A 20,511-nucleotide genomic window follows, 5' to 3' on the forward strand; every position below is an offset into this window, starting at 1 on the left:
CCTACCTCAGGCTCCTCAATGCTGAAATTGCAGATGTGTGCCTCTACAGCCAACGAATTAAAAATACCTGAACATAAAGAATCCTTTTACCGTAAGCTAGCTTGAAGGCAGGTTTATATGAGTCCATTCTTACTGCAGATAGGCAGTCTTAGTGTTGGGTTTTTAGTTTTTTGAGACAGGGTCTCCTGTAGCCTGGGTTACCTTTAAATTTGATAGGTAACTTGGGCCAGCCTTGAATTCTTGATCCTTCTGCCTCCACCTCCCAAATGCTAAGATTATAGGTATGTGCCACCATGCCTAAGTTGATGATTCTTTGGTTTTGTTTTGCTTTCTGAGACAGGGTTTCTCTATGTATCTTTGGAGCCTGTCCTGGAACTTGCTCTGTAGACCAGGCTGGCCTCGAACTCACAGAGATCCATCTGCCTTTGCCTCCCGTGTGCTAAGATTAAATATGTGTGTCACCACCACCAGGCTAAATTGATGATTTTTATACCTCACCACTAGTAACCTAACCTATTCTTCCCCAATATTCTCTTTATACTAAAGCTGTTGATGCCTAAACTTTTTATTACTTTTAAATTAACTGCCTGTCTTAATAGCTGGCAGAGTGAAAGGTCACTGTAAGATCATGCTTGCAAATTTGGATATTGTTCAGTTCAAGACATTTATTTATTGATCTCCCTCCCCTACTCTGTATGCTGTCATTGACCAAATAGACTGTGTTCCAGGCACCTTCTGGGGACTGCATCAACTTTATAACAGTAGGATCCATCTGTTAGTTAAGACAGTTTGGAAATCCATTTCTGTCTTCTAGTTTGTGTGTTTACTTTCTCTTTGTTCTGCTTTTAATACTGGGAAGATTCTGTAGGGTTTGTCTTTGGTGAGATTCTGGTTGATTGCAAAGACCAATGCCACTAGTGTTGGCCTGTAACTTTCACCAGAAGTTTTCATTTGCTATGTGATTCATGAAAAGCACTGATCTGTGAACTTGCATCGTGGCCGTCCATGTTAAACCATCCCTGTCTTTGACAAATTGCCTTGCTCATTTTTAGGTCTTGTTGCATTTTCTTTCTTTTTTAAAATTTAAATTAGAAGCAATCTTGTTTTACGTGTCAATCCCAGTTCCCTCTCCCTCCCATCCTCCCCTGCCCCCCACCGGCTCCCTATCCCATCTCCTTTCTCTGCTGCATTTTCTTTTTAATTAAGCATAAATCTCAGATCTTTAAAATATTAGCTTCACAAGTGAGTTAAGAGATCATCAACTGTTAAGAAGTGATATGTTAGTGTGAGCAAGTTGGTTTAGAAGGCCCCTAGTAAAGGTGTTGGTTGAGAAGATGAGTTGGACAAAGTAGGACTAAGGTTTAGTCACACACGCTGCAAAGTAGAATTATCAGTTTGGACCTGCCAAGGCCCTATGGATTTTGCTCTAAGGCTGTTGTATCCTCACTATTAGTAAAATGTCTTTAACCAACTTGAAATTGTTTTAGAACCAGCTGTAAGTATACAGTGGTATGTAGAAAGCTGTCCAGTGGCTTTCACAAGTAACAGACAGACTGTATGTATGTATGTATTGCTACTGCCATGCATCAAATGCAGACTTTCATACACACCAAGCATACACTCTACTACTGATCTGTACCCCTAGCCTGCAGCTGGGTGTTTTCTCTTACAGTTCAATAAATAGGATAGGGGAGTAATTAATACTTTTAGAATCATAATTCAGATATATATTAGAAGTGGTATAATGAATATTCTGTTTTGTCATTGTATAACATACATATCAGATTATGGTATCAGCATATCATAAATGTCAAGAAATTAATCTGTCTTATACATTTCCCATTTAAGTAACAAGGGTATTATTTATGCGTTTCAAAGTAATACATATTGTACTTTGTGTCCTAAATTATTGAAGGAAAATGGTTATAAATGAAAAACATAATTCAATTAAAATTTTTATTTTAAATTTTTATTCAGTGGAAAAACATATTTTCAGTGGCAAAACTAGAGATCTTTCTCTAATTTCCTGTCTATATTTTTATAAATAAAATTAACTGCATGGCTGAAATCTTAAAATTACTTTTTCTTTGGAAGTTAGAGCAGTGTTATATTTTTTTAAATAAATCATTAAGTGTCTTAAGCATGTATTTGGATTTGATTCAAAATAAAGCTAAGATTTGTTTTACATCATGGCACATATTTACATTTACCTGTATTCAGTCAATATAATCCCTAAAATAACAAGGATTTTCATACAAATAATCTTCTGTAGCATATTAAGGGAAAATGGAACTATATTCACAGATACATTCTTACAGTCACAGTACAATTTATTTTATAAACTGTACCTGTAAAAATAAATTGTGCCAAGTAACATGTAGTGTTTACACTTGGGGAACTGAACAGTAAAGCTCTGTGGTTTCTTTGGAGACTGTCTCTCTTCAGTCAATGGGCTTGATCATCATCTGCACTGCCCTCAGAGAGTAGGACCCGCCTCTGTATTCAGCCCAGAAAATCCCATCTTGGTGCTTGCTTCTGTAATGGCCTCCTCTGTACCATACTCCGTTGAGGTTAGAGTGTGCACAGGCATTGTACCACCAGCCTCCCTTATGAAAGTGGGCACAGTTTCCTGCAGGAGAAACACGGACACTGAGGTCAGAGCCCTTCTGCACATGGCACCTGGCAGACTCAAGAGTTCATGCTTCCTTCGGAGTGATTGGAGTGACTCCAGTCACGTCCATCTTGATTTTCTTTTCTCTACTCATATCACTGGAATTACCTTATTCATTATACTCTTGGCCTACTTAACATTTATATAAAACATCATTTTCTGCACATTAGAGTAAATAAAATGCAGTGTTGTATGTAAGTTATATACAAAGGAAATGAAAGGGTGGACTGAGAAAGATAGTAGAGTTTGAGAGAAAACTGAAGTCTAAAAATAGCCTAACTAGTCATTAAGTGAGTTTGTGAACAGAAAAGTAGATGTTCCAATCCTGTTTCTCTTCTTCCTCTTCTGCTACTAGGAAATAAATTAAAATAGTGCCCAGTATGCTGTTGTATAGGGTAATAGCTGTTTGATAAGCTGTCCTAGAAAGGCTCATTCATAGGTGATGTCATCATCTGAGTCTCATTATGAAACAGCACTCGCCAAGGGTTTGATGACTGCCATATTCTGTTCTCTTCTACCACCTTGACATACTCTACAGTCACCTGGGAAGGGGATCGTGCAGGTTAGTTGGACCTTTGGGCATGTTCTTGGGGATTACCTTGATTAAGTTAACTCAAGTAGGAAGTTCTGCCTGCTGTGGACAGTTACCATTTCCTAGGCAGAAGTCTAAACTGTAACGAAAGCAAGCCGAGCCATTGGCATGCATACTTGTATTGCTCTGTGTTCCTGAGTAGGGGTGGGAGGTCACTGACCCACCTCAAGCACTTGCTGCATGACTTCCTTGCTGTAATGAACTGTAACTTGGAGCTGTGAGCTAAAATGAACCCCTTCAGCCTCTCCCTGTGCCTTAAGTTGGTTTTGTCATGGCATTTTATCACAGCAAAAGAAGAAGAAACCAAGAAGCATTACTTGGTTCCAGTTTTCTAAGAATATCTATCAGCACCTAGTAAATTATTTGATCTCTTGGAGGGAACCTCCAAAGGGCAGAATTTAGTTCCTCACTGAATCCCCAACATCTACAATTTCTGACATATGGTACATGTCCACCTAGTATATGCATGTTAGGCAGAATTTCATTTCTAAGTGGATGTAACTTGGTTTTGTTTTGGTTCTCTCAGACCTTGTTCTTCCCAAAAGAACTTAGGGTTGCCTTAGACATCCTAAAAACCAAGTTATATTTTATTCCCTTTGACTGTGTCCAAAATAACCTTTCTGAGATTTGAGAAACGTATGCTTATTTAATGCATAGAAGGTGATGATTGCACAGCCATGTTTGTTTGTTTATTTTACCTGTATACATATCTTTATCTCTGTCCAGTGTGGTGAATTGTTTACCATTATGCCACATCATAGAATCCCCTGCATTCCCCTGGTAAGTTCCCAAGCGCAGTCTGTAAAATTCACTTTCAGATTCCAGACGAAAGCTACTGTATTCTGCATAGACCTTCTTGTCACTCCAGTCTTCTAATTCAATCATCAGCTTATAATTGTCTTGATTACTGAGCTTATAGATATTGTCCAGTCCAAGCCAGTACTCTCCGTCAATGTTTCCAAACCCTTTCTGTTAATAAACACAGAAACAGGAACATATAAATAAGTATAGAGATAGTAAATATTGCTGCAGCTACAAGTTAAGTTTAAACAATGAGTACAGTGAGAATATTGTCCATTTAGAGTAATTTGACTTCTGTGGTAGACTGCCTTACTTCCGTAAGTTCATTTCAGGTCTACACTGTCATTTTCTTTTGCTTTGTTTTTTCTTAATGTCAGTACTAATTTACATAGCTTCAAATACTACAAGAATAGCAAAGGCAAACAAAATGTGTTGATAGCTACTGAAAACATTGATTGAATTACCTCAGTCCTTCAGAAAGGTTCCTGATCACACCCTCATCCAGAGTTGTGTGTCCTCAAAGTATGTGCATACTGTCCCAATGTTAGGCAGGCAGAGCATATACAAAATCATGACCAGTGTGCAGTCAAAATGATAGTGTGTTAGAACAAATAATCTTTAACTTTATTATTATAAGTAAAAAATAAGTATTGTAGTAATCTTTAATGTTCACCCTGTGAATATTGTAAATTACTATCTGAAAGAAATGGACTATATTAATTTAGTAAGGATTTCACATTGGAGGTTTACAGCAGAATAGATTTAGTAAACTTCACCTTAACATGAGAGTTTGTCTTGAAAAAGAGTGAAAGGGAGGTGTTTGTGTGTGTGTGTGTGTGTGTGTGTGTGTGTGTGTGTGTGTGTGTGTGTGTCCGTCCACATGAGGCAGTTACTTGTTTAGAAGTCTCTATCATTTCTGACCTGGATATATTAAATTAATGTTTCATCCTTAACTTCCAGTAAAATTTTACCTAACAAGTTAAGCACATGGTTACTTCACAGTTTTAAACAAGGAGTTAGCACTCTAGACGATCTATTCTTCCCTGTTTGCAGTCTTTAACTGATGATATATACATATCTACCTCACTCATAGATTACCATTATGAACATCAGAATTACCAACAGGCCAGTGGTTATTTCCTCAAACTGATAATTACATGATCTGATTCTATCTAGAAATCTAGTTGTGCTCATAGTCCTGCAGTCCATGTCATGATAAAACTTAAAGCATGGTTATTAAGAATAGTTAGTCTAAGAAGGGGTCATTTTTTTAAAAGTTGTATACTTTGTTATTATTTAAATACTATAATGTTAAAAACAAAAAAGTAGTTGCAATAAAAAGTGGAATCAAAGGGCTGAAGAGATGGCTTCGTGGTTAAGAGCACTTGCTGGGTTTGATTCCCAGCATCCACATGGCAGCTCACAACCACCTGTAACTCCAGTTCCAAGGGATCCGATGTCCTCTTCTGACATCAGTGGGCACTGTATGTATATCGTGTACATGTTAATACAGACAAAACACCTTCACATACATAGATAGATAGATGGATGGATGGATGGATGGATGGATGGATGGATGGATGGATGGATAGAGAGAGAGAGATTTTAAATTATTAAATTATCTTTGTAAAAGATGTTATCTAGACTCAAAGGAATATCTAAAAGAATATCTTTTGTTTTCTTTTCCCATTTTAACTTTAGCTGTACAACTATAGATGATGAAAATCATATGGCTAGTTATGTTTTTATACCTGCATGTCTTGTTTACTGCATGGTCACTATTGCAAGACCTGCTTGGGTCTCCTTCCCTATGTCTGAACTCACTCATTTACCTTATAATTTTCCCAGTTTCTGAAGAAATTGACAGAGCCATCTGTTCTTTTCTGAATAACAGTCCAACCCCCAGGATCCAGACTGTTTTCACACCATAACTGCATCAGTCCATTGCTGTTCTCAGGTTTAATCATATAAATCCCACTGGCCGAGTGCCCAGCTTCCTTTGCTTGCTGACAGTCTTTGAATGGACCTGTAATTCAAATGTCGATTGTTGAGAAATATAAAAGATAAGTATTAAAATAGTTCTTAAATTAAGATTCTTTCCTTCTTGGCTTTCTTTACAGATAACCACATTTTATCTGTTATGTGCTTAATACTCTACAAAAGTTAAAGAAACTAAATTTAAAATATATATTAAAACTAAATGAAAAGATGACATCATTCCCACTTTTCAAAGCATTAACTGTTTCATCTCCCATTCTTCACTAGTTTGTATTTTATAAATTTGCTCTCCTAAACACATAGAGTATTGTATTGTCTTTTATATTTAACAAATGTTTCCTTGAAGCTATGGTCTTCATCCTAATACTAGAGTAGCCACTGGCAATTTGGTTTTCTTGCTCTATCATATGGACATTAAAGTTTCTTCTAATTTTTGCTATAATAATTAATACTGTGCTAAATGACTTTGTCTTTACAATCTTTACTTTTTTTATATACTTAAAAATATTGTAGGATTGATCTGCTGGTATTACTAAACACATTTTCCTGGTGCCATATTTATGGTATCTTTTATTTCAAGGGAACACACATAGTTTGTATGTTCAGTAAAAGTGGAGCATTACAGCCTAGTAAGCTTTGGCAGTATTAAATGTTGCGTTTCCCTTTTAAAAACTCAATCATGTTCATTCACTCATTCATTAAATGCTATGAAGCCCCGAAATAAAGAAAATGGAATCTCCCAAACTTAAGTAATCTTAACTTTCTCTCACATCCATAAAGAATACATGTCAGGCCAGTGTAAAGTCACACACCTTTAATCTTGGTACTCAGGAGACTAAGGCCAGATAATTGCCACAAGAGCAAAGTGAACATAGTGAATTCTGGACTGGCCTGGCTTCAGTGGAGACCCTTTCTTAAAGCTAGAAAAAAAAGTAGGAATGTTGGTCTAAATGTCTTCCTAAGATACCGTCTGAGTTATGGCTAAAATGATTTTCTTATCAAAGCTACCAGGTGACCCTGTGATAGCTTTCAGTGATCCACAGAGAGTAGTTAATTCAGGTCATGTGAGGTAGTGGTAAACTTTTGCTCATCCACTCTTCTGCTCCTGGGTAAATGTTCCGAGTTGCTGTGCAGTATTTGCCCTTTTGTTTCATAGCACCCGCCATTCCGTATTTTTAAACTTACTCTGTGCACAAATGCCAGAGAACCACCTGTGGGAGCATGGTCTTTCCTTCTTTTGGGTAGGTCCTAGCAACCGATCTCAACGTCGGCCACACGGGCTCTTGCCTCCTAGACATTCTGATTTTGGCCAACTAAGATTTTTGACTTTGTAAAAATTACAAAAGCATGATGTTTTGTAGAATAATTTGTATATTGTGGGATCTAGAGCGAAAGCCCTGTAGTTGTACTGACCATCCTGGAGTTTCACCCTACAACATTGTTTGCAGCCTTTTCTTTTAAAAGCAGGAGCAAATTATGACCCAGAAAAAAAAAAACAAGTATGCTAAACAAAGATATTTGAATAAGAGAAAGCTTTTAAAGCCATTTGTCAATATCTTTCCTAAATACTTCTAAATTCTGACAGAAATTTTAAATATCTGAAAATAGTTTAGTCAAAGTTCTTAAAAGAATTTCTGTTCTATAACTATAATTGGATTACTGGAATTTTGAGCAATGTGTGCTGAGAACATAGTGTCGTCCCATTGGATCGTACTAAGATAAGTTAATTTCATCATGTAAATACTGCAGCATTTCTGTCATTGCAGGGGACTCTCGGGGAGGGTGATCTTTTCCTTCTGGATTGCCCCTGGGGATGGAGGCAGCATGTGTTGTTCTTCAGACTTCATGTCTGCTGTTTAAGTTCAAGTAAATGAATCAGTCTTTTTACTTTAAATACAAGGAAATGGGAAAGTATATGTAAAAATTAGAGTATCAAATTCTCTACTCCATGTTTTTGTATTTCATATATAACTTAGAATTTTTTTTAAATTGTCAGTGTCTATACTACAGATTACTGGTTAAAAAATAAGATGACCTGGAAAAACATTTAAAATATTTAAACATAAAAGTTTCATGGGTTCTTTTTTTTCTCTTTTGAGATTTTCTTATCTTTTCATCCATTGTGAAGGCCTCAAAGACAATTGCTTTAAATCTTTTTTTAAATTCTTGTTCTTTGCTTCCCCAGTTTGCTGAAGTTGTTTGTTTTTTGCTTTGAGATGGGATTTTAGCGTGTCACCCAGGCTGGCCTGGGAGCAGTGGTGTAGTCCAAGCATGTCTTAGAATCTCACTCATACTGGCTCAACCTCCCAGATACTGGAAGTACAGCCCTTGTTGTCATAACCGGCTTAGTTTTTCTTTTCAAGTCGTGTGGATTTGGGGTTTCAGTCAAAGTATTCAGAGGTTTACCTCCCTTTTTCCTTTTTTGAGACAGGCCTTGATATCCAGATCCTCCTGCCTTAGCCTCAAGTGCTGGAATTGGAATGTATGCCCTGTGCTTATCTCTGCTCAAAGCCATCAGCACAGTACTTAACACACTGTCATTGTCAGCCCCTTTTTCTCTGTTTCTGTTCCTGATCTTTACCTGCGGAAGTTATGTGCTAAATGACTTCAGTACTTTATTTAATACATACATATTCATTTAATACATACATATTCAGTATGGCTCATCAAAGGTTAGGATATAGTCATTTCTTCCACAGAGAAATAAGACATTACTGAAAACCCTTAAGTTATAAAAATTTATAAACTAAAAATAACAACTGATTTTAGCCATAAACATACTCTGGATTCTACTGCATTGCATGTGGTACAAAACACTACTACACGTGTGCTGTAGTCAGGCAGAGAAGAATAGTTACATTTCAGATAGAATGAAAGGTTTAATTTCCTACAGGGGAGAGAATGGAAGGAAGCATGAGGACTCCCAATCCTATAATTTGACTAGTCTGCATGATATACATGGTAAAGTATTTGTTCATTCATAGACAGGGACTTTATCTTTCATTGGGTATCCACAGTATGGACACATTTGAGGACTCTCATGTACCATTTGGGGACTCTCATGTACTTGTACTAAATAATTTCTGATGGTAGTCATTTTCAGAATTTCTTGAGTTTTATATTGTTACTTTAAGAAGTATCTTTTCTGGGGGGGCAAAGCTTCAGTCGGTAACTTTCTTGCTATACAAGGGTCTGAGTTCGGATCTCTGATGTTCCCATAAATGCTGGGTAACTCAGTGCTGGATTTGGGGGTCAGAGACAGGAAGATCCCTTTAGCTCGCTGGCCAGCCCATCTAACCACATCAACGAACTTAATTTAATGAAAGACCCTATCTCTAAAAGGTGGAGATCAGTCAAGGAGGATACCCAGTGTCGACCTTTGACTGCATGTACACAAATATTTTTTTTTATTTAAAAGAATTATCTTTTCTGAATCTAGTACAGGCGAACTGTTTCCAGGTCCAGAGATAGCTAAACAACCTTGAGGTTAGGTGGGAGGTGAGAGAGGCTGTAAGAAAATGTTGGTTGTGCTGCAGTGTGATAGCACTTTGATGACGTTTCAAGCAGAACATGAGGTCAGGATGGGAAGCACAGCTGAGATTTGAGCAGGAGTGTGCTGTCTTCTGCATCTAAGCTAAGAAGGAGGAACACAAGTTAGGCACATTGGGAGTTTGGGGGCCTCGTCTACGCCTCATGTGTGTTTCCCCTTGCACAGCTGTTATAAGTGTCTGTGTCTGAAGTGTAAACGATGGGGTGATGTTTACAGGCTGTCACGTGGACCAGAGACTTGCCTCAGTCACTGCCTGGTTGCCTTACTTTAGAAGTCCAATCTTGGTGGGTTAGCCACATTTTGTTCCTGAATTGTGACTTTAGGGAAGTTATTTTAAATTCTTACTTAGGGCCTGGTAGTATTTCACTTAATGACACAGAGGTGCTGTGGGCAGCCCACATAAAAACTGCTCCTGTCTAAGCAGGGTCCATGTTCCTGTCTTGTTTCTGCTGACTCTCTAACTTAGCTTCACAAGTATTTACAATGTACCCTCTTGAGTACAGTGTGGCTATCACATTTTGTACAAGATACATACTTAAAAGTAGCCCTTTGACTTACTTAAGTTGTTATAAAATATTTAGAAATGTCACAGTTTGGGATGGTGACAAAGGCCAGGTTAAGTTGCCCCTGGCTTCTGCCTGGACAGGCATGTTCTGAACTGTGTCAGATTTGGGACTAAAGTTCTCCAGTTGATACTTTACTGCCAGCACTCAAACGTTGTAGGTTTCTAGGCAATTTAAAGATATATCAGCCTATTTTGTTTAATAGCTAGGTTTTTTTCTGCTACTTAACAGGTGCTCAGATGTTTAAACAAATTGAAGAATTCTAGGTAGTCTGAATCCAATTTTCATTTGATAAAACTTCTAGTACATGCAAATTTAACTTTCTCTTCAACTTTTGACAGTGGACCTTGTGTTTACAGTTTGAATATTTGTTAGGCTTAATTGATATAAAACCTCAGGAAAATTTAGTTCAAATTATTTTGTGGAACATGGATAAAATAAGCAGTGCTCCTCTTTAGTAAAGACAGTAAATGTCAGAATCAGTGTTTTGTTTTTATAAATATACTATTAACCCATTGCTTACTGTTGATCTTTGCAGAAATATTTTCTCATTGATGCTTGCATGCTTTTTAAATTTTTACTCTAGAATTAAATGATAGTTTATTTTTATAAATTAACTTCTTTCTCTGAATCATATTTAACACTAACAAAAATCTTAAAACTACTACTAGAAAATTATCATCTTTATTTTTGAAAATCCAGATGAACTTAATGCTTTGCATATTATCAAACAAATTTATCCCTGATTCAGAAATTTGGGGCTTAAAAGGGTATAGGCAGGAAGACTATATAGCTTCAAAGGATATAGCTATTCTTTTAAAACCAAACTTTTATCTCCCTTTTCTTGCATGCAGTGATCTTGAAATAAGCTTCATTCATCCCCTGTGATACACATTTTAGTTCTTCTCAAAGCAAAAATCTAGGTTGTGTATGGTGAGGTACTAGAATGTTCTAGTACCTCACATAAGAGGAGTCCTGGTCTTTGTCATTTTGAAACTGGCTGAATACCCTTTTAGGTAGTACAGGTCATTGTGTGTTTTACATTGTGCATATAGAGACTCTAGAATAACTACCTATATGAACAGTGCAGTAATGATTTTCTTGGAGCCAGAACATATGTGAGCATAATAGCTGTCTGTTTTTACTCATTTTGTCTGTGTCCAAACAGTATTAGATACTTCTCCCTAGAGTTGTAAAGATAATTTTAATATTATATGAAGAGATAAAATAGTAGGCTTATTAGCTGTTGCTTGTAGGAGTGTATATTTGTTAGGAATTGGGGTATTAGAACTGGGAGACATGTGATAGGCATCATCAGTTCATTCGGTACTATTTTTACTCGAGGCATATGAATAAGCCAAACCTTAATGAGGGGAGTGGCACTTGTTAGGACAAGCTGATTGTATCCGTAACTTTGTTTATAGAGTGAAACTGAAGTTAATGTTTACTGAAAGTAATAATGAAAAGTTTGTCTCTGCCTTAATTTTTATGTTAAAGAGTGCTTTCTTGGGACTGCTGTGTGCACCATTGTTTTTCATGAACGTGAAAACACTGTAGGGATTGGGCATACCAAATCCCTGGCATGAGTGTAATTCTGTGAATTTTCTTGTACTGTATGAAAAACCTACAAAGTAATGCTTTCATTTTGTAAAGCATTTTATTGATTTGTTATATAACTAAGATGCACATCTTCATTTCTGCTAAAATTGACGATGCCCATTGACTTAGATTTCAGGATGTATTTAGAAAACTCAACAGTAGTTGTTTCTACACTTCTGTAATTGTACCTCCATAGTTAAATCAAAATACACCTCAGTCGTCTTTCTGTGAATTCCATATAAACACACCAATAAATTATATACCTTAAAAGCATAATAAAACTTATGTTTTGAAAAGGATGGGAAAGATAAATGTTTTCTCTTTTCTAAGCCCAGTGGATAGTTTTGTACATGTCTTTGAAAATTAAAGGGCTTGGGTTACTAATTAATGATCATCATTTACCTAATTTAAATAATACCTGGACGGTCACTGCTTTTAACAGTTTTGTTTTCATGGAAGTCTTTAGAATAACCACTGTAAGAGGCTCTGTGTTATCATCTGTTTTAGCACCTACAGTTGAGACACAGTATCCATCTGCCAGAGGGAGCTTATATTTTAGAATGCATTTCTCTTAGATGTGCTTTGGGTTCTTGTAAAAGTAATATAATTCAAGAAATGTACGTGTTACAGACAGTAGAGGTGTTTGTGGATATGTACAACTACTTCAGACTTGTGAGGTCAACAGCAAAGCAGTCAGAAGAAGGAATTCAGAAATTGAGACAGAGCTTTCTGTATCAGTGGAGGAGTTTGTACTGTTATCTAAAGCACTGGTTGGAGCACAGGTTAGAAATTGTTTAGCCTTGGAAAACAGAACCCCTTTTTTCTCTTGATGTAACAAACCTAGGTTTTGTGTAGATGTTTTAAAGTTGGAAAGAGGAAAGAACGTAACCCCAGGATCTGATTAATCATAGAGCAGTGTTAGGGACCAGACTCCATTGTAGACTTGAGGAGAAAGAGAGCAAAATGTGAAATATTCTTTCTGAAAGGGATGAGGGCAAGAGCACAAGAGGAACAGAAAGGATGCTGAAGGGTGGGAGGAGGTGGAGCATCAGCTGCAGCTCAGGGTGCAGAGCCAGTTCCATCGCTAGTGCATCAGTGGTCGTGGACAGCAGCCTTCATCGTAAGAGTTTGAATTGATGGCAGAGTACTTTTCACGGTGGGGGGGGGACTTGGAGCAGGGAGGAGAGAGAGATTTTAGATCAAATCCTAATACTACTTTAGAAATTGAAATTTTACCTGAACATGTATAATGACATCACCACACAAGAACAAGGGCTTACTAAGAGTATTGTTGCATGAATTGTATAACATGCTAACTTCATTCTTCCATTTGACCAGTCAGAGATGACTCACCTTCATTGATGAAAGTCACTGCTGGAATCTTGAAAGGGCTTTTTGTGGGAGCTGTTGCCACATCTGGTGGTGGTATAACATCTCTGGGATACCCTGGATCCCTCTGTATCTCATTGCCTCCTAGCAGACCAGGCGTGTACTGGGGGCTGTTAGGAATGTTGCGTGGCACAACCTGAACAAGAGGGGGAGACACGTGGGTGTCTTGTCGGGAAAATACCCTCAAGCACTGTTCTTCCAACAATGTGATCATCACAGACTGGTTATTGACAAGATCAGTCAAGGAAGTATATTTCACCTCTAGTTCCCTGTACCTTGTTGCCATCTTCAGCATTTCTGTGGTGACGTTCAGAATTTTGTTTTCCAGCTGGGAAAGCTCGAGTGAATTGTCTCTTTTCCGGATAATCTCATGTAATAGTTGCATATAGAGTTGAGTGACTCGAGAGTTCATGTTCCGGCTCTCCTTTCGCAGCAGCTTTACCTCATTTACAATGTTCCCATCTACGTCCACCACCAATTGCAGGACGTCTATCTCTCGTTTCTGCCTAGAGAGCACATCCTTCAGGTTCTCAAGGTCCATCCTGGTGATCATGTCTTTAATAGTACCTGCATCTTGACCTTTGGTGTTGACACAGATTGGCCCTGTTATTTTTTGCTCAGGTACCAAGAATGTATATGAACATTTCTTTGTTTCCTCTTTACCGTCTGTGGCACGGGGATATCTCCTTTGGGTTACTTTTTTTATTTTGAACTGTTCTCCTTTGCAGTGACCAATGCCCAGTAGAAAGAGTATCACACCTAGGGTCCAAACAAAAGCCTTCATTTTGAAATGAAGTTGTATCACAGCGTCTTTTCAAAAGCAATTGAGTGAAGAGAAAAACATAAAGAGAATTAATATAAATTTACATGCAGATCAAAATAACACTGAGATTCCATCTTATCCCTGATAAAATGGCTGTTATTGAAAACATAACAAATGCTGTCAAGGATGAGTATGGAGGCACATTTTACACACAAGTAGTGGGAATATAAACTAGTATGGACACTATGGGAATCAATGTAGAGGTTCCTCAAACAAGAACTAGAGCAATCAAGTCAGGCATTGGTGGTGCATGCCTTTAATCCTAGCACTCTGAAGGTAGAGGCTGGCTGTTCTCTGTGAGTTCAAAGCCAGCCTGATCTACAAAGTGAGTTCCAGGACAACCAAGACTAGACAGAGAAACCCTATCTCAAAATACAAAAACAACAAAAGGAAAAAATAGAACTGACATATGGTTGAGCTGTTTCACTCCTGGAAATGTATCTGAAGGACTCCTAAGTCAATGTACTTGAGAGAGATTTGCTTACCCTTGTTTATTGCAACATAATTCACCACGGTTAAGTTATGCAATCAGCCTAGGTATCCATCAAGAGAAGAATGGAGAAAATTCGGTATACATACACAATAGTTCAACTATAAAGAACAAAGATAAGTCTTTCACAGAAAAATGAATGGGATTCAAGTCATCTTACTAAGAAAATAGGCCAGACTCCAAAAGGCAAATATATGGAACCTAGGTTTTATTTGAACATACATGATATTCACATCTGACGTGAAAATAGGAAATTATTTGGGGAAAGGACTAGAGGAAAGATGGTATATGAATATGGTCAAAATATATGATATACTTGGACAAAAATATTGTGAAGCCTATTGCTTTGTATGGTGAATGTAAGCTAGTCTTTTTTTTTTTTTTTTTTTTTTTTTTGGTTTTTACGAGACAGGGTTTCTCTGTATTGTTTTGGAGGCTATCGGTCCAGCCCGGCCTCGAACTCACAGAGATCTGCCTGCCTCTGCCTCCCGAGTGCTGGGATTAAAGGTGTACGCCACCACCACCCGGCGCTAGTCATTTTTTAGATCAGTAATACTAAAGAATAAAACCTCTATATTAGTTACTTTTCTGTTATGATAAAACACCATGACCAAAAGCCACATATGGGAGAAAGTATTCTGGTTTCCACTTCTGGAGAATCTATCAAGAAGCTGAGGAATCACATGAGTAAAGACAGAGAAATCTCAGACCAACTACAGCTCTTCCTCCCACAAGGACACCTCCTAAACCTCCCCAAAAAATTCCACCAGCTGGGGGCCAGTAAGTCCATTCTAACCACCACAGCATTTAAGGGAACGCTGAGTGATTGGTACTAGTAAATTAGATTTAGCTTGAATTCTTGAGTTCACTGTTAAGTTAGTATTTTGATGTTTCTTGATGTTTGTTGAAGGATTGGATCCCTATCTCTTGCAGCTCTTTCAGCCCCCCCCCCATTTCTTTTGTTCCCAAGCTCACTGAAGAGATCTTGATCAGTGCCCGTTCTGTGAGAGGCACACTTCGAGGTGCTCTTAGCGCTTTTAAGACCCCCCAAAAGTGCCTTCCTTTAGGAAGTTCACTCTATCAAGGCTATGAAAACAGTACATATGTATATAAGATAGTAATTAAGGCATTGCTTGGTTAGTACTATAGTCTCTAGGTGGTTGTTCTCGTCAGTGTTTCAGAGAGTAACAATATCGTATAAGATGTTGGTCTGTAGTAAATACCATGACTTTTCTTTGACCTACCAAGTCAAACATTTTAGATTGAGGGGAAGGGGAACAGTTTTACTATCACATGCTTTTGCAGCGTCTGCTTTTTGCTGGAAACTGGTTTAAGAATGACAGGGTGCTCCCAATCATTGAATTGTAGTCATGCATATGCTTTAACCTTGTGGGTGATTCAGCGGGTGTTTTCTGTTAAGAAAGTCCAGTGAGTTGTATTTGGTTTAAAAAAAAATCCTAATTTTCAACAGCACTACCAAATTGAATATTAAGAACCTTTTTGTACCCGTGTGTGTTGTAGAACAAAGCCACACTATATTAGAAACAGGTCTAGATCTTGGGTTCCTTGGCCCTCAGTCAGTATTTGTAGCAGCAAGACGTCAGTCACAGTGTGCTGTTGGACTGTGTCCTATTGGCTGTGGCAGATGAGAAGTACCTATTCTTTAGAGTCCAACACTGGAACTCTTTCCAGGAGCCTAGATCTCTCCCTTTGTCAGTGGGAAGGATTGGGGAAAGTGCCCATGTGATGAGGTTCATGAGCACTTTGTACCTCTGTAAGGCTAGCCATGGGTACCTTTGGAGCTTTTCTTACCTGTTTTTCTGCCTGAGCCCTTGCTTCTTCATTTAAGAGGTTAGACACCAAGTTGTTTATACATAGAACTGACAACACTCAGTAACACTACTGAATACCTAGTGGATGCTCTTAAGTAAATGCCACTGTCTTTAGTCCCTTACCAAACTCTTGACATCATAACCCATTGAGGCAGATGATTCCGATACTCATTTTCACACAAACTGGCACCCCACAGTGCCCATATCAGCTGTGAGAATGTATGGCCAGGCTGGGTGGTGGTGGCCATACTGTTAATCCCAAGGCTTTGAAGGCAGAGGCTAGCAGATCTCATGAGTTCAAGGACAGCCTGGTCTTTAGAATGAGATCCAGGACAACCAGGACTACACAGAAAAACCCTGTCTCAGGGAGAAAAAGGGTAAAGCCAGAATTTGAACCAAGACTTTTAATTAACTACTTTATCATATGACTCTGCTTTCAAACTGCTTCCTGTCAGGAAACAAAAAGCAGTATCACTCTCAAAGAAGTCCCAGAGAAGAAAAGACTCAAGTGGGATTCAAATACTAGACCTGCAATGTGTGTACTATTGCGGCTATCATAGCAAAAGGCATCTTGGCAGTGCTGCTTGTGATCTTTCCCTGACCTGTTCCTTTGTTGTGCAAAATCACTTGCAGGTCATTCTTATGCAACCTGTGTTTACACCCCTTACTTTGTTGCTATCATTCCTGTCAGTTGGTGTTTGTGTAATCTAATTTACAAACCACACACACACACAATTTTCTTAGTGAAACACGGACTGTGAGCTGTCGTGAAGACTGTTGCCACCTTTTCTGTTTAGTGCTGTGTTCAAAGAGGACAGATAATGAAATCGAGCAAAGAATGGGAAGAGTATGGGAAGTTATTTGGTGAAATAGTAACATTTACATCAAAACCTTCTGTTGCTGACTGGTGGCAATAACACATAACTGAGGACTTGAGAAATACAAACCAGAGGACATCCTTTTGTCACAGGGTCACCTTTTACTTTCCAAGAGTTACCTATACTAAAACTGGTGATACATTTAGAGTTATAATTACAGGAAATTCTTGGCATTTAAATGTAACTGTTAAAAAGAAAAACAGGGAACATTAAGAATAAAATGAAATAGAATCCATTAGCCTCTCAGCAAATACACACACACACACACACACACACACACACACACCACTTTTCCTAAACCTCCTTATATAATTTTAACAATAGGACAGAAATTCTTGAGTCACTAAAATATTTAAATACTTTCTAATGAAATAAGCTACCAAGACAAGGAAATTTTAAACTTAAAACATGAGAACTTTTGGTGTTTTGGTCTATTCTGCCTTGTGTCACCACCGTTCAGAAAATCAATCATAGGACTTAAGATGATATTAAAAGTGGCAATTGGAAGCTCCTTGTGGTCGTGGTGCTTGTTTTATGCTTCCTTCTTACAGCAGTGATGATCTAATTGTCCTTATAGCAACTAGGAGACACATTCTTAAGGAGTGGGCTAGATACGTCATGAGCAAAGAACCAATTTTTGTAATTTGTTACGGTTACATTTTCTAAAAATATTATCTTACCCAGTGTTTCCCACACGTGTTCAGATTTAAAAGTGAAAGATCCATAAATCTGCATTACCTTGCAAAACCTTTCTATTTTGAAGCTTTCCCAGGTCCCAAGACAATGTTATAAATTAGTTACAGTAACTGAAGTTTGCATCTGTGTCTTTGCCTGGTGGCTTTTAGAAAGAAAAAAAAATCTGTGCAGTTCCATTAGTTTTCTTAGTAGTATTTCTCTTCGTGGTTGCTGTATTGCCAGCTGTAATTAATAATAAACACCTGGATTTGCTTCCGTTGGCTGTGCCCTGAGACGTGAAGGTAGCTGTGAGAAGTACTGACCAGGTGGATGCAGACCTTCCTGGTTGTGTTTCAGGAAGTGACTTGAGAATAGCCCAGGAAATGGCCTCCAAACAGATAAATCATCATCTGTGATTTACACACGCATGCACGCACACTCGCGCCTGAGTCATTGGATGACCTGATGTTAAGTGAAGTCCTGCTTTTGTCATGGCAAGCAGTAACAGAGATGGCAGTGTTTCAAATCGAGTATGACTTAGAACTCTTATCAGACTCTCCTATAAAATTTACATGTATTTAATGGAGCTCTCAGAATTGAGTTTTAATGTTGAAGTAAAGCTGGAAAAACAAAACTGAAAATTTTATCATTATTTGTTGAAAATTCTTACAACTAAAGATTAAAAGTCAGCAAACCTTCCCATCATAACAAACTTGGCTGTCTTGGTGTTAAAGCTTTCTATTGATGAGTAGTAATTTCATAATCCTCGTGATTAACAGAGCCCCTTCGTAGACTATTGAGGGACACCTAGATCTTAGATGTAGTTAAAGCAGACTTTTGACCTTTCATTTTTTTCCAATGGTTAAATCTCCTGAGTTCATATTGTTAATCCTTGTGACCCTAACATTTCTCAATCCTGACCTCCTCAGGTTTTGATTCTTTGTATCAATTACTTTTACAACTAATTCCAGTTAGAAGCAGTTTTAATCTGTGGCCAAAATGAAGTATCTGTTGTAGGTAAACTTAGGAAACTCTTTAAAATGATTAATTGTCATAAGAAATACCATAGATTAACTTAAAGTCTTTTTTGAGTTTTGTTCTATTGTAATTGAGATTTTGTTGCCAACATTCAGCTAACCAGTTCTTAGCTTTGTTTTGTAGCCATACACGCATACACACTCACACTTTCAGATAAGAAACCCACCATGCTCACAATTGTTTTCTTTAGTTTATATCCTTTGTTGCTGATTGTGCTGTATAAGCCTTAGGCATTTAATGAGTTACTTGTAAAATTTCCTAGTGTTACTAAAGCATTTGTTTTCAGAAACCCAGCAAAGTGTTTCAGTCTATAGTCACTGTAGTTTGAACCTCAAAGAATACATTAACCATCATGAAGTACTTCATGACTAGCTTTTACAGAAAAACGAAACAAAACCTTAAGATGCAAATCAGTAGCAACTTCTAAAGCTCGTTGGTAGATCTCATAATTTCTAGTACAAAGGAAAGTTCTGCATTTGACATACAATTTTGAATAAATATAAGAGAAATGTCAAAATACCTTTTGTGTCTGTTGAAAAGTAAATCCAGAAACTTTGTCCTTACCCTTGCCTTCTAAAAGATCAGTGTAGAAGTCTGTTGGTCTCTGACTTCAGTGGCAACTGCATTTTTTTTTCCGACGGTTGAATCCAAGCAATAAGGAACTTGTGAGTGTGACAGGCCACCTATGTAATTTGGGGCTGTCTGTGGACTTTCTCTAATCCAGCAGAGAATGCATTGTGGCTGTGCTGTCTGCAGCATGGAGCAGTGCAGAAACCAGCCGTAGCTGACAAACTGTCCGCACAGCACTGGAAGAGTGATTCCCTCTTGTTCTCAGTAGACTCAAGTTCAGCCCACATATTACGTCATTAGAAAACTGCTGGAGCCTGGGGACGGGGTGGAAATCTCCTCCTTAGGATTTCCTCTGCAGCCCTAAATGGGGAGGGGGAGCCGGACTAGCAGGAGGTTGAATAGCTCTGAACAAGGAGAGATGTGTGCAGGTTGAAGGAAGGGCACCATCTGGAAACAGACTATGGTAGTTCAGCAAGCAATTATAAAATAAACATTGTAGTCTGCTGGCCACAGAGCTTTTGAGTTGAAAAACTAGTGCTCCGCTTTGGAAGAAGCATCGAGTGAGGAGCTAGACTTTGCCGGGAAGCGGCGTCCTAACATTCAGTTCTTAACAGCCTCAGGAAACGTCTAAACATTTTATTCTAGCGTTGCTGTTTCAGAACATTTTAAACTTTCAAGAAATTGTGATGAACTATGTAATGTTTCTTAAGAGAAAACTGCTTTCATACCTGGACCTTTATCCTAGCACTCGGAAGGCAGAGACACTCAGATCCCTGTGAATTTGAGGCCAGCCTGGGAGATACACAGTGAGCTCCAGGTCAGCCAGGACTAGTGAGTGAGAACATGACAAGAGGGCGAAGAGACCTTGCTTTTATATGTAATAATAATAAATCTAGTGGTTTTTAATGTTAAATTCTGTTACATAATTAGTGCTTCTTTCCATCTTAGGTTCCATCTTATGTAATATGCTTGCTTACAAAATCATGCATGTCCTAGCTAGGGTTACTATTGCTGTGAAGAAACACCATGACCAAAAACAACT

The 20,511-nt window shown here is 38.0% G+C and overlaps 2 protein-coding genes across 10 annotated transcripts in view; one reads left to right on the forward strand and one right to left on the reverse strand.

The window, feature by feature from the left end:
* The window catches only part of Ralgps2 (Ral GEF with PH domain and SH3 binding motif 2), a 136,796-nt gene that overhangs the window by 71,081 nt on the left and 45,204 nt on the right, over nucleotides 1-20,511 (forward strand). The window lies entirely within an intron of this gene.
* Nucleotides 1,954-19,726, reverse strand: Angptl1 (angiopoietin like 1). 3 transcript variants are annotated; one of them, XM_021227880.2, is made up of 6 exons: nucleotides 19,420-19,726; nucleotides 13,423-13,973; nucleotides 13,128-13,299; nucleotides 5,897-6,090; nucleotides 3,962-4,232; nucleotides 1,954-2,629 (listed from the first exon to the last, which is right to left on the reverse strand). In XM_021227880.2, exons 2-6 carry the CDS (start codon nucleotides 13,945-13,947, stop codon nucleotides 2,442-2,444), a joined length of 1,350 nt encoding a protein of 449 aa, XP_021083539.1. In that variant the 5' UTR covers nucleotides 13,948-13,973; nucleotides 19,420-19,726; the 3' UTR covers nucleotides 1,954-2,441. The 3 variants fall into 3 exon arrangements, with proteins under 3 accessions (XP_021083539.1, XP_012969799.1, XP_005071371.1); XM_013114345.3 differs by having other exon boundaries at nucleotides 13,128-13,973; nucleotides 19,464-19,726; XM_005071314.4 differs by having other exon boundaries at nucleotides 13,128-13,973.

The sequence above is a fragment of the Mesocricetus auratus genome, unplaced genomic scaffold (genome assembly GCF_017639785.1).
Source record: "Mesocricetus auratus isolate SY011 unplaced genomic scaffold, BCM_Maur_2.0 Super-Scaffold_100676, whole genome shotgun sequence".
Lineage (NCBI taxonomy): Eukaryota > Metazoa > Chordata > Mammalia > Rodentia > Cricetidae > Mesocricetus > Mesocricetus auratus.